The sequence below is a fragment of the Molossus molossus genome, unplaced genomic scaffold, assembly GCF_014108415.1.
Source record: "Molossus molossus isolate mMolMol1 unplaced genomic scaffold, mMolMol1.p scaffold_m16_p_2, whole genome shotgun sequence".
NCBI lineage: Eukaryota > Metazoa > Chordata > Mammalia > Chiroptera > Molossidae > Molossus > Molossus molossus.
In genome coordinates, this window is record NW_023425355.1 from 119,217,880 (window position 1) to 119,234,637 (window position 16,758).

At 38.8% G+C, this 16,758-nt stretch overlaps 1 protein-coding gene across 1 annotated transcript; it reads right to left on the reverse strand.

The window, feature by feature from the left end:
* Positions 1–616: 616 nt before the first annotated feature.
* Positions 617–2,173, reverse strand: LOC118635480 (zinc finger protein OZF-like). Its single transcript, XM_036270145.1, has one exon. The coding sequence runs from the start codon at positions 2,171–2,173 to the stop codon at positions 617–619; it is 1,557 nt and encodes a 518-aa protein (XP_036126038.1).
* Positions 2,174–16,758: the final 14,585 nt, after the last annotated feature.

Genomic DNA, 16,758 nt, shown 5'->3' on the forward strand with positions numbered 1-16,758 from the left:
TGGGTGATTTGGAGACTATCTCATGCACAGTCAATAATACTATCTACAGAAAACAGAAACCTCTGGAAAAGTGTGGCAAATCCCAGCTCTTCTTTTTGGCAGGAGCTGGGTTATGTCCATACTGAAACCATCAGGGGGAGGGAATGAGGAACCCCAGTGGGTTCAGATCACTCATGATTCTCTCCAGGTAACAGGAGGGATAGTAGAGGTCTTTTGAGTACACTGGAGTGACTGACACACAGTGTGGGGTCCTGACTGCTGGTAGAAGGAGGATGGTTTCAGCAACAAACACTGGCAATAACATAACTCAGGCCAAGGAAAGGTCCCAGGAAGGTTAGAAAACGCAAAGCAGCTCCTGAAAGCTTCCCACACATTTGGCACTTGTAGTTATCTCTGCAGTGTTAATACCTGGATGTACAAAGTTCAACTTCTAGTTAACTTCATCTCAAAAGCTACTGTTCAGAGTCATGCTATATTGAGCAAGGAGAAAGCACGCTCCCAGCTCTTAGGGCCTCTCTCGAGTGTGAAGGTTCCGGTACTGAATGAACTTAAAAGGTGGAGCTGAAGGATCACCGAAACAATTACACTCATGAGGCCTTTCTTTGATTTGAACTCTTCATGCACGCAAGGTGGGAGCGTCTTCTGTAGACTCTCCCACACTTGCTGAACACATAAGACCTTGATCCAGTGTTTTGTCTGTGGTGGATAATGAGGCTGAAGTTGCCACCAAAGAATTTCCAACATTCTCTTCACCCCCAGGCCTTGCTTTGGTGTGAACTTTCTTGTGGTGAATAAGGTGGGCTCTAGTGATGTAGGTTTTCCCACATTCATTGCACTCATAAGGCCTGATTCCACTGTGAAGTTTCTTATGTGTTTTAAGGGAGGTTCTGTACCTTAAGCATTTCCCACATTCATCACACTCATAAATCTTTTCTCCAGTGTGGATTCTCTGGTGTTCTTGAAGTACAGATTTACGGGAAAAGGCTTTCCCACATCTGTCACAAGAATAAGGCTTTATTTCATTGTGAATTTTCTGGTGCTGAGTAAGTGTTTTTTTGCAGGGAAAGATTTCCTGACATTCACTGCATTTATAAGGTTTTTCTCCAGTGTGAATGTTCAGGTGCTCAAGAAAGTAGTAACGTCTACGAAAGACTTTCCCACATTCCGTACACTCATAAGACTTTAATATTTTCTGGTGATTTTTCAGGTGTACTTCGAGGCTGGTGTGGAGCTTAAAATATTTCCCACACTCAGTGCACTGATAACATATTGCTTTGTTGTGAGATTTTTTGTGTAACATAAAGTCGGAGTGGTTGCTAAACAATTTGCCACATTGGTTGCACTGATAAGACTCTTTTCCCATCTGGCTATTCGGGTTCTGACTACATGTGTCTTTGTGGCTAAAAATTTGCCCACATTCACTGCACCTGTAACCTCTTTGATGGGTGTGAGAAGCCTCACGCTTAGTGCTCCAGTATGGCTTCTGCCCATTGTTAGTGACATGGTGTTGGCCAAGTCCAGAGCTGGCAGAGACCTCTACCCCATCCTTCCTATCAGTGAGGGCATTCTCTGACGTGTGGCTTCCGCTGCTCTTAAAAAACTTGTTCTGGCCCTTTTTCATTCTACCAGATGTCTCTCCATTCTGCTGCTGTGGGATTTGGTCAAGGATTATACTGAAGGTTCTCCCACACGACTTACATGGGTATGACGGCTGCCCAGGGAGTATACCCTGCTGCCCAAGCAGATGCAAAATGCCTTTCAAGATCAGGTCACACGTTTCACACGTTTGCATGGGCAGACCCACATTGAGAGTGCTCACCTGTGACACTGTAACAGGCACAACCCTCGCAGAAGATGCATTTTCATCCCCTACTGTATTCCCACATCCAGGGCCAGAGCTCCCTTGTATCATCTTTGTTTTGGCTGGACCTAGATCTACCTTGTCAGGAACACTGGGCTGTCTCAGTGGCTCAGGCTGCGTATGTACAGAGTGTCCACAAATTGCAAGCCTTACTGAGGTCGCCATTAGAAAGTTCTCCAGTGTCACAGAATAGTACAGGAATATCTGGTCTTCATCAAGTAAGTCCCACTCCTCTAGGGTAAAGGAAACACACACATCCTTGAAAGTCAGAGAAGTCTGGGCGGGGACCCTCCGCCCGGCAGCCTCCGCCATTGCTCTAGCTCAAGGCCCTGGGCGGGCGAGCCTCGTGGGCGCCAGCAAACTCGAGGTCGTCTGCACCACTCAGGGACACGGAGTCTCACTTACGTGAACCCAGAGCCTGGGAAAGCACGGAGGTAGGTCTCAACCTCGAAACTGTCCTCTGCTCGGTGTGGAAGAACCAGAAGAGAAAGAGCCTCGTGGAAGCCTCAGCTCAGCGCTCCGAATAGAATCCAAAAAGGAAGTTGCTAGTGCGCAAGACCGGAAGTTCCACGTGGCACTGTCGTAAAGCTGTAGCGCTGGGCGGCCTCCCTTTACACTCAGGAAGGCTGCGCTTGGAGAAGACCACGAGGCAATTTCTAAGTTCATCATTCTCAGCTTCATTCAAATCCATCCAAACGTACCCATTCCAAATTTCATAGTCCTGTTTTCAATTGCACCTGCACTTAATAATAAGTCTTGGAATTATGAATTAGCTTTTGTATTTTCTTTGTCGTTGCTTTACGGGGTAGTTATTAATGTTTTCCCGTGTTGATCATGTGTTTAGGCGCTGTTAAATTCTCTTTGTAGTTTTAATTGTTTGTTGGTGATTATCATGGATTGGTTATCGAAATGATCATGTCCGCTGCAAATCATACTTCATTTCATACTTTCCAATCTTTACGTCCATTCTCCACTTTTTTTCTTTTCTCTCATCTTATTGCAGTGGCTAGAAACTTTAGGACTATGTTGTTCAGAAGTGGTGATAAGAGGTGACTTTTTTATTTCTGAATTTAATATAAATTATTCTAGACTTTGCATCTTATATTGCACATGTATTTGCTATAAGTATCTGGTGTTATATTTATGGAAGTTTTTTGCCAAGATTTTTTAAAAATTATGAATGATTGCTGAATATCTTCAAATGGTATATTGACATATATTCAGTCAATTGATTATCTATTTTTTTCATTTAGATATATTATTTTAGTGAATTAGCTGTGTTGTAAATTTTCTTAAATTGTGCTATCCTTGCAATTTTGAGATTAAACCCTTGGTTATGATGTCATTGTTATAACAACGTGTCGATTATAGTTTGTTGATACTCTATTTAGAATTTTTGTCTCTGTATTTGTAAATATGATTAATATATGTTTTTACTTTATTGTACTTTTCTGACATGGGGTTTCACAGTCTTTGCTAACCTTGGAAAATTAGGAATTGTCTTTTCTCTGTTCTATATGTTGGAATAGTTTTTACACAGTTGAAATGAACTTTTTAAGAAGAAGTTTAGTAAGTTTGATATCTTTGTGGTTGAAGAAATTTAACTACTCTTTCTTTGATTTTATGATTTTCTTCTTGATGGCCACTTTGCTGTGTTGTAGTTCCCCTAGATTTTTTTCATATTACCTAGATATTTTATATTTATTTCTACAACATTGATCACTGTATTATATTATTATTACCTTTATTCCAGCTTTATTGAGGTATAATTGACATATCAAATTATATATATTCAAAGTTTATAATACAGTGAACATATATATATACATACATATACAGGGTAGGGCAAAAGTAGGTTTATAGTTGTTTGCATGGAAAAATAATACAATAATTAATAAATAATAATACAAGAATAAATTCTGTTTTGTGGACTCAAAACTGTAAACCTACTTTTGCCCCATTCTGTATATATAGTGAAAGGACTCCCACAATCAAGTTAACACATTCATCACCTTACGTAGTTACCTATATTTGTGTGTGTGGGGTGAGAATGTGTAAAATTTACTATGTTAGAAAATTTCATGTATACAATACAGTGATATTAAGTATAGTACTATGCTGTACATTTGATCTCAAGAACTTGTTAATCTAATAACTGAGTTTTTGACCCTTTGACTCATATCTTCCTATTTCCTCCATTTTCTAGCCCCTGGCAAGTACCATTCTGCTGTCTGTTTCTATGAGTTTGCTTTTTTCCCCCTACATTCCACATATGAGTGGGCACACACAGTATTTGTATTTCTGTGCCTGGCTTCTATCTTTTATCATAAGATCCTCCAGGTTTATCCATATTGTTGCACATGGCAGCATTTCCTCTTTTTTTCTTATTAATCCTCACCTGAGGGTATTTTTTTAAATTGATTTTAGAGAGAGAGGAAAGGAAAGGGAAAGGGAAAGAGAGAGAAACATCGACGTGATAGGAAAACATCAGTGTGAGAGAGAAACGATGATCAGTTGCCTCTCCTATGCACCCTAACCAGGGATCAAAACCACAACACAGGTATGTGCCCTGACCGGAAATAGAACCCAAGACCTTTTGGTCTGTAGGTGGACACTCCAACCAAGACACACCGTCCAAGTCAGTATTTCCTTTTTTTATGGCCAGATAATATTCCATTTTATGTATTAAAAGAAAAAAAAAAACACATTTATTTTATCTATTCATCTGTTGGAGGACATTTAGGTTGTGTCGATATGTTGGCTATTGTGAATAGTGTTGCAATGAACGTGGCAGTGCAGAAATCTCTTCAAGATACAGATTTCATGTCTTTTGGATATATATCCAGAAATGGGATTGCTGGATCATATGCTTTTCAATTTTAAGTAATAGATTACTTAATAATTAGTTACACACTTTTCATAACTGATGATGTTTATTCATAACTTCCTTTTCTTTAAAAATAAAATCACACTAGACACAGTTTTCTCTTTATTATTCTTATAAAAAATATCTATCTCTTGATTAAATCTGTAGTGCTTTTTAGCTTCATAATTTTGTTCATTTATCATTATTTTCTTCTATTTAGAGTGGTTTATTTTCTTGTTCTTTTTCTATCTTCTTGCAATGAAATATTAATTCATTTATTTTCAGGCCTTCTAATGTTCTAGTAAATGCAGTTGAGGTTACACATCTCCCTTTTATCAATGCTTTGCTGAAACACTCAGGTCTGAAATGTAGTGTGGTTCATTATGTTTTGGGTTTTTAATTGTAATTTTCATTTGAGTTCCACTTTTACCTACAAATTATTCAAAATTATGCATTTAATTTTTTAGATATTTGGGTTAGGGTGCTGTGTGCATTGTTTTTGTCACTGTTGTTTTTAAATATTTAATGTATTTTGTTTGTGACTCTTGTATGGTAGCTTCAGGAAACTTGAAACTTAATTTTTGCTTTTATTCATGTTTGTGTAGATTTCTGCACGTGCATGAAAATAAATTGTATTTCCTTCATCTGGGAGCATATATAATAGATGTATTAGCCTACGGCTGGCATTGAGTTTCTGAGATATGTGTTCCCTTCTTCCACCTTCAGTTCTCCCTTTAGTTCTAAATTTTGCCTGATTACACTTAGAATGGAAGGTTTTACTTAAGGCCGACTCACCAACAAAGAATTTGTTTTCAATCTTTAGCATTTACCAACAGTAAGATAACTAAATTGCCCATTAGATTGGTGGTCTCTATTAGTCTCTGTACCTATCTTTTCATTCCAGGTTTGGTTCTTTCATCCTAATTTCCAATCCCTGACAGACCTTTCCCACTCTTCACCTTTCCTCTAGCACTAATCTCACTCAAAGAAGAGAAGTTTTTTTTCTTTCTTTTTTTTTTTTCAGTTTGAGGAGGTAGAAAGGCAGAAGGGAAGGTATTAAATTAGATTTACTGATAACTTCTCCTAAACATTTAGACTCTGAATAAAAATTATTCCTATTTTTTTGAACCTAGGTATTTGAAATTACAAAGGCAAAATTTGATTGTTTTTATGTCCCCTTCTTTCCATTTCTGCTGAGTCATACTCAGTGGCCATCAGAGTAAATATAGTAAAAGGTTAGAAAGAAAATCCAGAATGAGGGGAAATTTGTTTAGATCTTCTTAAATACTATCCTGGCACTTTCTTGGTGCTGATTGCACTATTTCTTTTTCATGACCTGCTCTTCCCTGCACTTCTTTTTCTTGCCACAACCCACAAAATCAGTCACTTTGAAGATTAAAAAAACTTCATTACCTTTATCAAATGGAGATTCACCACACTGATCACTGAGCGGAAGAAATTGTAAAATGGAACTTTTAATATATATATATATTTTTTATCCTCACCCGAGGACATTTTTCCATTTTTTGTACAGATAGAGTGGGAGGGAGAGAGAGGAAGAGAGAGAGAGAGGGAAACATCGATGTGAAAGGGACACATCGAGTGGCTGCCACCCGCACGACCAACCAGGGCCGGGGACAAACTGCAACCGAGGTACGTGCCCTTAGCGGGAACCGAACCCGGGTCTCTCCGGACCGCAGGTGGACGCTCTAACCGCTGAGCCAAACTGGCCAGGGCTGGAACTTTTAATATTTTAAAGCCATTTGTAATACATGTTGTATTAATGTTTCTGTATAGTGTACAAACTGATGGAGAGATGATGACCCTGGAGAATTTGCACTGACAGCCATGGGAGGAAGACATGTGAGGGTAAGTTTTAATTGCATATTTGATTGACCTTGCAGGAAAATGTGTCTTATGTTTTGTACTGAATACGATTACATAAAGATTTGAAAACATTATTATTATCCAAAAAAGTTACTCAGATTATTTTATGGTGTTATTGGAATCACATAATATTGATATTCTGTATTCTTTTTAAAAAAATTATCTTTATTGTTGAAAGTATTACAGACATCCCCCCTTTTATCCCCCATTGACCCCCTCCAGCCCACTTTGACAGTGCTAGGACAACCACCACCCTGCTTTATAGAAGAGGAATGGAAACTAGGAGATAAAATAAATCATACCTTCTACCAGTATTTTTAGTGATTTATGATAAATAACTATCAAATAACTTTCTGAAAACTTTTTATATTATTTTGAAACTACCAGATTTATAGTCAGTAAAGCTAAGATGTATAATTTTAAGTTGGCTTATTTCTTTTCCAGTTAATTGGGTGTTAATGTCATTTACAACAAATGAAATCAGCGATTTTTCACATATGTTTTCACTTTGGATAGCAGTAAAGAAATTGATGTTTTAAAGACTGAATATTCTGTTTGTTTGTTTGTTTTTCCAAGGGTATTTGTTCTAAGAGCCTTTAAAAGACATATTTTGGGGACTAAAAAGTAACATTCACAAAAAGACACTGGCTCATATAAAAATAGAACTCAGCCAAAGTCTTATGTAAAAGGGGAAATAGATAATTTTAGAAGTTATTAGGTGAGAAATAATCACTGTTTAATATGAGACAAACAGGTATTTTCTCAGATGCAGAAAATAGACCAGACAGTTACTTGCCATGATTGGCAATGATTTGGGGGTGAAAATAGAGAGTTTTAAGGGCACATGGGAACTACGACCTATTAGAACTGCTGCTCAGCTCTTTATGAGTATAGTTTAGAATTACGTGCATTACAGTGATGACTCTCAGAATATAAACCACAAAACATCTGGCAATGCTTAATGCCACAGCCATCTGCTGCCATCTTAGCCTGCATGAAAAGAAACAGTGGCCGGTGAAACAGTGGCCAGTTCACAGGAGGGGAGAGTCCCACAGTACTGGTCAGAAACGACTTCTCTGAATATATCCTAGGTGAAGCCTAAGGGAAGTAACTCAGAGCAACGATGTAAGGAATGAAAACAGTGCTTTTTTTTTTTTTTTTTCCCTTTGGTCTCTGAGAATGAAGATTCTGGGAGAAATCCGTTACAATCTTTCAAAAACCTTAGAGTTCTTATGGCAAAATATTTTGGTTTAATTTGTTTTGTTTTACCAGAAAGGAATAGAGATTAGCTTACTAGATGTATAGTCCAGTGCCACAATAAATCTTCGTACCTATATTACAACTCTGAGGCAGCATGGTAGTTAAAGACCTAATTTGCCTATGGATTTTTGGCTGAAATTTATGGGCAGTCATTCTGCATTGAGCCTCCCTCTACATACTGAGAAGAACATTGCTCTTGTTGATGTAGGGAAGAGTAAGGACATCAGTCCCTCTTCCCAACACAGAGTCAGAGCAGGGAGAGGACAGGTAGCTGTGCAGGACACAGTAGCACTATACTGAAGAGCTTGCCAGCTGATCTCCTGGGAGCGTCATTCATTTAGTGTTGACAAGGGGAAGACACTGAACACCAAGCAGAAAGGTACTGGGCTCGAAACTGTGAGTACAAAGTAAAAGAAGAAATACTTAGTTCCCTTAAACTGTCCTATTAGTGAGATATAAAATGTGAGGCTGTGTTTGCATGCTTGTTCCTGATTGTGCATGAATTCTCTAGGTAGCCTTTATATTCTGAAAATAATATGTATTGGGTTAATTTTTTTTTTTTAACACCGATGCTTAATTTAGGAAAGTCAGAAATGAAAACACTTGATTCTTCCATAGGCTTTAGGTGCCACTTTAAAACTTATTGTTTTACTATTTGGAATCTAGAAAAGTTAAGAATCACTTTTACAAGGCCTTTGGAAAATACTTGGTCCAACTTAAAAATACCTTGGATCAATTTTAAACTACATATACAAATGTAATATTAAGTTGCCATTTTAGATACACCAGTCATCTGAAGTTTTTAAAATCAAAGCCTTCCCAAATAATAAATATTCTTATGAATTCAACATGTACACACATATACATCTATGTATGTACATACACGCATATGGGCATGTACACACACACACATTGTGAAGCTAAGGACAGGGTGCAGTGGTGAAGTAGGAGGTGAAACAAGTCAGCTGGATGTAAGTTTTTGCCAAATTCTACACCTGTGAGACTGTGATTTTCGGGACAGGACCCAGTGCTGTGGGAGAAATCACTGAGGCCGGACCTAGAGGCCATCGTGCTGGAATACGGGGCAGGCAGTGTGTGATGAGGGTCTCCCTGTACATTTAGCAGATGTGGATAGAGTGCACAAGTCCTGTGCGTCTGTGTGCCTGTGTCCCCAACCCCCACATGATGTTTATGTATGTGAGTGGCCGTAGTGTCCCCACCCAGCACTGCCTCTGGAGCCTGCTGTGTCCACACAGAGGAGAAAGTGCTTGTCCTAACCCCTCTCTCCCACCTTCCCCACACAGTTACCCACAGCCTGTCCCCTGGGAACAAGTAGTGGCCATTCTTCTTGTACACCCTCCTCCGTGATTGATGTACAGTTTTTTTTTTTTAATCCACAAATTCATGCTTCTCCCTCATCCAGCTTTCCACTTGTGATAGGTAACATATTTGTTGGGCTTCTTGGAGATACCTCTGTGGTTTGTCCTTCGGTGGTCTTTCAGAAAATGGGTATTTCATTTTATTTTATTTATTTATTTATTTATTTATTTTAATCCTCACCCGAGGACATTTTTTATATTTTGTTCAGATAGAGTCGGAGGGAGAGAGAGAGAGAGAAACATCGACGTGAAAGGGACACATCGAGTGGTCGCCACCCACACGACCCAATCAGGGCTGGGGACAAACTGCAACCAAGGTACGCGCCCTTAGCGGGAACCGAACCCGGGTCTCTCTGGACCGCAGGCCAATGCTCTAACCACTGAGCCAAACCGGCCAGGGCAGAAAATGGGTATTTTATATGATATGTCGTGGAATCTGTTCTAGTAGATCACTCTTCTATCACATGGCAACATTAAAAACAACAACAAAAACAAACAAGCAGCAGTTTTGGGTTCAGGGCTTATTAAAAAGAATCTTCTTGAAATTTTTAACAGCAAAGGACTTAAAGATACTTTCTGCCCTGGCCGGTTTGGCTCAGTGGTTAGAATGTTGGCCCATGAACCAATGAATCTCGGGTTCAATTCTGGTCAAGGGCACATACCTCAGTTGCAGTTTATCTCCGGCCCTGGTTGAGGTCGTGTGGGAGGCAACCAATTGATGTGTCTCTCTCATGTCGATGTTTCTCTCTCTTCCCCTCCCACTTTGTCTGAACAAAAATGGAAAAATATCCTCGGGTGAGGATTAAAAAAAAAAAAAGATACTTTCTTAGTGTGAGGAGCATGTAAATGAGTGAAGGCTAATGCCATCTGAGTTGAGTCCTTAATTGAAACTCAGGCTCATGATTTTCATATTTGTGGTAGAACCTCCTAACAATGAGAGTTTTTAGCAATTGATTGGACTGCCTAACAAAGTAATGAACTTCATGTTGCTGGGAAGGTTCAAGGTGCTGTATGAATAACTTTCAAGGTTGCTTTAAGAAATTCCTTATTGAATTTGAGGCTGCATTAGATAGAAAGTTGAGGCTTTCCAACATATAACAGTGATTCTTTGATGTTATGAAAACAATCAACTTTAATAAAAGCAGAGAATTTTAATATCTTTGTGAGGTAGTGATTTGTATTTTATTTTTTCACAGTGGCCTAAGATTTTCTTTATATAAGGTTTACCAGAATAAAAGTAATATCTCTATTTGCTTTGTAGGTATTTTCTGTTGTTAAGAATAGCTATATTCTGTAATATATATATATATATATTCATATGCATTGATAATTATTTCTAATGAGTAATAATTTCCCCTTTATTCCTCACTGGTTATAGTAAACACTGTGCTGTGTAATATATAATTTTATTTACATTGTGAGAAATACCAGAAGGTAAATTCATGGCTGATTCAGAAAAAAATAGTCCTGAATCATTAAACAGATTTAGAATAGTCTTCCAAATAAATATATGTTGAAATAAGGAGTGTGTGTGTGTATTTTATATATATATATATATATATATATATATATATATGTATATGTATATATTTATTTATCTTGCTTTAGAGAAAGAAGGTTCAAATTTCATTTCTAGTTTTAGTTATCAGTTGCTTTTCTTCTTTTTGTGGAGTTCTTTCGTAAGAAATGCAGTCTTAATTTTTTTTCCCACAGCAGGGGAAAAAGGTTTTTTCTGGTTCAGTTTTCATGTATCTCATTTTTTAGAAAGGACGATAGAAGAAATCATCTTTGCTCTACCCATTTGAGGTTATTCATCAATTGGGGGAAGATTTTTGATTTAGAGAGAGAAAGTTCACAGATGACAGCTGATGCAATTGTGCTCAGGCCTCGGGGGTTCAAGAAAGACAATCAAGTCTAGTAAGAGTTTTAAAAACAAAAATCTAGAATGTGAGGGTGATCTGGCTGTGACATCTGTCACTCCATTGATTGCCAGGGTTGATTCGACTGTTCTGGCTGCCTATATGGTTGTCCCCCTACTCCCTGACCAATCCATCTCATCCTTTCCAAAGCTGCTACCTTGGTCTAAGAAGACAACCTGTCCCCCAGGGGAGAGAATCGTTCTTCTGTCAAGGGTATACGAGTAGCTGCTCTCTCTGTTATAACCTCCAAACAAGCTCTCATGGTCTATTTGTAGGAGAATGTAAGGTAGTCAAGCTTTCAAGACTCCAGACACAAATGAGGCATGGCACATGGCAGTATTCCTTTCTTCACACACACACACAAAATTAGCCCAGCTAGTGTGGCTCAGTGGTTGAGCATCGACCTATGCACCAAGAGGTTGCCAGTTGGATTTCCAGTCAGGGCATATGTCCAGGTTGTGGGCCTGATCCCCAGTGGGGGGCATGCAGGAGGCAGCCAATCGATGTTCTCTCTCATAGATGTTTCTGTGTCTCTCTCTCACTCTCCCTTCCTTTCTCTCTAAAATCAATAAAGAAAGAAGTTATGAAAAAATTGTTTAAAGCTCGTCAGGGTCTATGTATAGTTCATATATTTGAGATACATTTAATTTACAGAGCATTTAAACTGAAAATCGTTATTGGGTGTATACTAAAGACCACTAAAAGAGAAAATTATGGAAATACTAAGTACTTCTGGGACATTCAAAGCCACTGAAAAATCTAATACTTACCATGTTTTTGTGACTGGATAAAGACCTGTTACCAATCTCCATGTTCTCTGTGTTGTTATTTTTCATGAACTTACTTCAGCAGATTTTACAAAAGTTGTGTTGTAAAATATATATTATTAAGAAATAAAAACAAACAAAAGCTATGACCATGCAGCTCCTTAACTACAACTTGAGCATTTTCTGGGTGATTACCTTGTTCTAGGCAGAGCTGGTGGTTCATTTGAGGCCTGGAGGCTATGTATGAATAAGAGGAGGATGCATGGTTTGTTGTCACCTATGCACGGGGCAGTGGCTTGTCACATAATTCATTCAGTGCCTCACAGTGCTCAGTAACAAAGGCAGCATTAGAAATAATTAAGAAAACTGTTTTTTCAGCTCTTTGATTACTTCTGTCTTCTTTCTCTCCTAGTACATCACATGTACTCAAAACAGCCGAGTGAGTTTCAGCATCTTCCCTTTCTGGTAAGTGACATTAGAACTTTGCTCAGTACTTCAATGACACTCATTGGTTTCTTCAGCACATTTCAAAGCTTTTTCTTTCCTGAATTTTGAGTCAACAATTACTAAGAACCCATTACTTCTTCACTGTGGGGCATAGAAAGATTAACTAAATGTGACTCTTCTTCACAAAGAGCATAAATAATGAGAATTCAAGTTGGTATCTCAAAGGAAAAGACAAGTGGAAATTGAACAGTAGAGACATCACCTGCAGCTGGTGAGATTAGAGGAGGCTTCTGGGCCTCTTAACTAGACCCTGAGAATGGGCAAAGCACTGACAAATGGACAAGGCAAAGAGGTGCTGTTACTCCCTCTCTTTTCTTCCCCCTCTTGAACTCACGGCATCAGTCTTTAGTCTCTGTCTATTGTGTAAACTCACTTGGTGTGGCTACCTTCACATTGTTAAATCCAGTGGACAACTCTCAGTCTTCACCTTAACTGAATGAACTTTCAATGGCATTTGTCTGAGTTCATCTGTCCTTTTCGAAACACATTCTTTCCTTGGCGTGTGGGACACTGAATACTCTGCTGATTTCCCCAGTGCTTTGGTGGCCACTTGTTTCTAGCTTCCTTTGTTGTAACCTGCTTTTATAGATGTCTAAATTTTGGCGTACCCAGAGCTGAGTACTCATCCTCTACCAACAACATTTCAATAAGTCAGTGAAACCTGGTTGCACGTTAGAGTGTCAGCCTTAAAAATTAAACAACAGGTTGTTGAGCACCAAATGAGTTTATTAGGAATAGCAGAGGAATTCAATCTGGGACGTGCGAACTATGGCGAACCATAGGCAATTCCGAAGACAATTCAGCTTTTATTGGGTTCCAGGAGGAAACTGGGGAGGGTGGTTTTCAACGGGAGTCCATTGGCGTGGACCAAGAATTTGAGGTCGTGACCATTTCTTATTGGCGGTAAATGGAGGGCAGTTGCTGTTGCTGAGACAGAAGGGGAGAAATCTTCCTCTTTTGCTGGTTATGTAAGCTGTGATGCATGTAGCATGTGAGAGCTCTCCCTTCATGGCTTCCCAACTCCATTTCAAATGTGTCCTTTATTCATTTTCACATGAAATTTAAAAATTCACCAATACACAAATTCACCAATGCTACAGAGATTCAGATTCATTTGGTCTGGAGATGGGGGCAGGGACATCAGTATTTCATTAGAAAGCTCCCCCAGTGAATTGAATGTGTGTCAGGATTTAGAATAACTGAATGGAGTGATATCATCCAGTTCAACAACCCCAAATGACACAAGAAATACCTGGCTATTCAAATGGAAGTCTCCATCCTTGAGCATGCCCTTGAACTTCAGACTTCTAAGTAAAGAATTACTAGGGAGTTCCACTTTGCTGTCTGAAAGACTAAAATGGCCAAAATTGACCTTTGGTTTCACCATCCAAAAATGCTCTTTTTCTAGTGTTTTTTTTTTTTTTTTTTTTTTTTTTTTTTTTTATTCAGAAGATGGCACATGCCATAATTCACCCCTTGCTCAGTGTCCAGACCTAGGAGTCATCCAGAATTCCTCTCATTGTTTCATTTTCCTTACCCAGTTATCAGCACATTTTTTTGTTTCTATCTTCCAAATTAATCTTTAATTTTCTCCTTTAAGACTTCTACCTTAATTTTTCCAGCCTAAGCCACAATCATCTTTTACTTGAACTGGTCCTGTATCCTTCTTAACCTCTCTTCCTATGTTCACTCTTTCCAGTCCCCTTCCCCCCACAGTCTCTATACACCTGCAAAGTGATCCTTCTTAAAAGTAAATAAAACTATATCACTCCTCTGCTCTCAATTCTCCTGATACTTTTCATCACACTCAGAATAAAACCCACATGTTTCCTATATATAGTTCATAGCCTTGGAGATTGACTTCTGGTTACTCTGACCTCATTCTGTAACTTTTTTCTTGAAACTGCTCAGTCAAGGTACCTCAACTATATTAGTTTCCTTGCTATTCCTCTAATTCCTCAAGGGCCTGTGTACCCACTATTAGCATGCTTTCCAAACTGTACACTCCCCCCGCCTCCTGTACATTAAATCTGCTGTGGAGGCTAGTGATGGGGGTTTGTGCGGGGCTATGTAGGTGCATAACTGGAAGGGCTAGCTATAGGTGAACCTGGTGGTGTAGGCCACTGATAGAACACAGGGCCTGAGCTGGGTCCACGAGTAGCTGTGGGAGCCCAAGCTGTTCACATGCTCTCTTGTAGCTGCACACTGTCCCCCTGGGGGTATGCACACTGCACTGGAGGCTGGTGATGAAAGTTGAACCAGGGGTTTTCAAGTGCACAGCTGGAAGGGCTAGCCCTGAGCACTTGCAGGGCAGTGGGGCTCAGCTGCTGAGGTGTAGGCTGGTGTCTTGTACTCTCAAAGTTGCAGAACTTGAGCTGGCTGCTAGTGTTGTTCCTGGGTTCCCATGGGGTCTGGGGGCAGGGGAGCAGGGAGGTACTCAAATGGCTGGCATCAGGGAATGGGAATACCTATGGGGTGAGAGTTGATAAAATCTGTAGGTAGTCCCCTGTGACTGTGTTAGCCATAGATTTCATCGATGGTGATATCTGCTGGGTTTGTGTGCAGAGGAGGTCATTGTGAATGGCAGTGGTTCCTGCTGGTGGCCTCTGCTTTTATTAGTAGCCCTCTTGCTTTTCTTCCTTGTTCTCATTCATCTCTGTACATCTCAGCTTTCTGGTCTGGGTGGGGTTAAACCAAAGCAGGACCATTATGCACTGTCCCAATAGGCAAGAGAAGCTGGTTGCTCTCCCCACTCTTCCTTTCCCACTGAAGGAACTGTTTCTAGCTGGGAAGTTTCCTCTTACATTGAACAGTTCTGGCTTGGGGGATGGGATGATGCTGGCAAAATGAGGCTGTCTGCCTTCTCTTCTTGTGAGATTATTCTCAGTTTTTTGGTCTCACTGTGTTTCTAAACTTTCTTAATAGGACTATAGAGCTCTCCCAGATCTGTTATTTTTGTGTGTGTGTGTGTGTGTGTGTGTGTGTTTGATAGCTGTCTAGTTCTTGATCTTTCTGGGGGCAGAGCAGGCATGGAGGCTGGAGTCGGCTATGTCGCCATTTGGGTGATGTCACTTTTACGGGTGAAATCTGAATGCTACACAAATATGAAGGGGAAAAAAATAACAATTTATTTCTAAACAGAATAAAAAATGTATTCTAAAAAGTTCATTTATATGAATCTGACCTTTGACAATATGGTGATTTGCTTCAGGCATAAAATGGGAATGATCATCCTCTATTATATTACTAGTAAATGGTGCTGGCATTTCAATATGTAAATACTAACTCTTACAGTAAAGTGTGAATCTGATCAGTAGGCATCAAAACAGAATAGCTGAAGTACACACTTTAACATTGCCCACTATAAAATTAAAAACATAATAAGGAAGAAACATTTATTCCAACCCCAAAATGTCTCACCATACTAAAGTGTAACAAATGGACAGCGTTTTATTGCAATTTTGTTGTTTTTACTCTCAATAATTTCTAAAGCCCACATACTTTCCCTGCTGGGTCCATTACTGAAAATTATTCTAATCACAGTGCTGGATTAAGCATGAATATGAAATGTGAGAAGACAGTAAATATGTCATTGTGGGGATTAGAATCGAGAAGTGTGATCTTACCCAAGTGTCTTCGAGTAGTTTCTGTTAGAGGGAAGAAAAAATACTTGTTGATATATTTAAACTCTTTTATTATTTAATATTTGTGTTGTTTTTTTTTTAAGGAAAATCCAAGCCAATATCTGAGTTTAACAATAAAATTGATATACTTTAAATAAATAGATAAAATATCCAAATACAAATAAACTTTTTGAATATTAAATAAACATTTTATTTATCTTCACAATCTGATTTATATTTGGTTATCCCAAAGGAAGGACTTACGCTTTGGAAAAATCTTAAGCTCTAATTTTTTATTGGGATAAAATAGGTATATAGTATTATGTAAGTTTCAGATGTACAACACTGTAATTTGGTGTCTGTATTCACTACAAGGTGACCATCAACTAAAGTGTAGTTATCATCTTTTATCATACAATTGATCCTTTCACCCATTTCGCCTTCTCTCCCAACCAACTTTCCCTCTGATAACCACTAATCTGTTCTCTGTACTTATGGATTTGTTTGTTTTTTTTAGTTCCACGTATGAATGAAATCATACAGTATTTGTCTTTCTCTGACTTATTTCACCCTCAAGGTTCATTTATGTTGTCACAGATAGTAAGATTTCATTCTTCTTTGTGGTTGAGTATATATATACTACATTTTCTGTATCCACCCATCTATCTCTTCTAATTAGTATTTTTATA

Bases quoted from the DNA above. Each gene is read 5' to 3' on its own strand.
- LOC118635480 (XM_036270145.1), bottom strand. From the start codon at position 2,173: ATGGCGGAGGCTGCCGGGCGGAGGGTCCCCGCCCAGACTTCTCTGACT.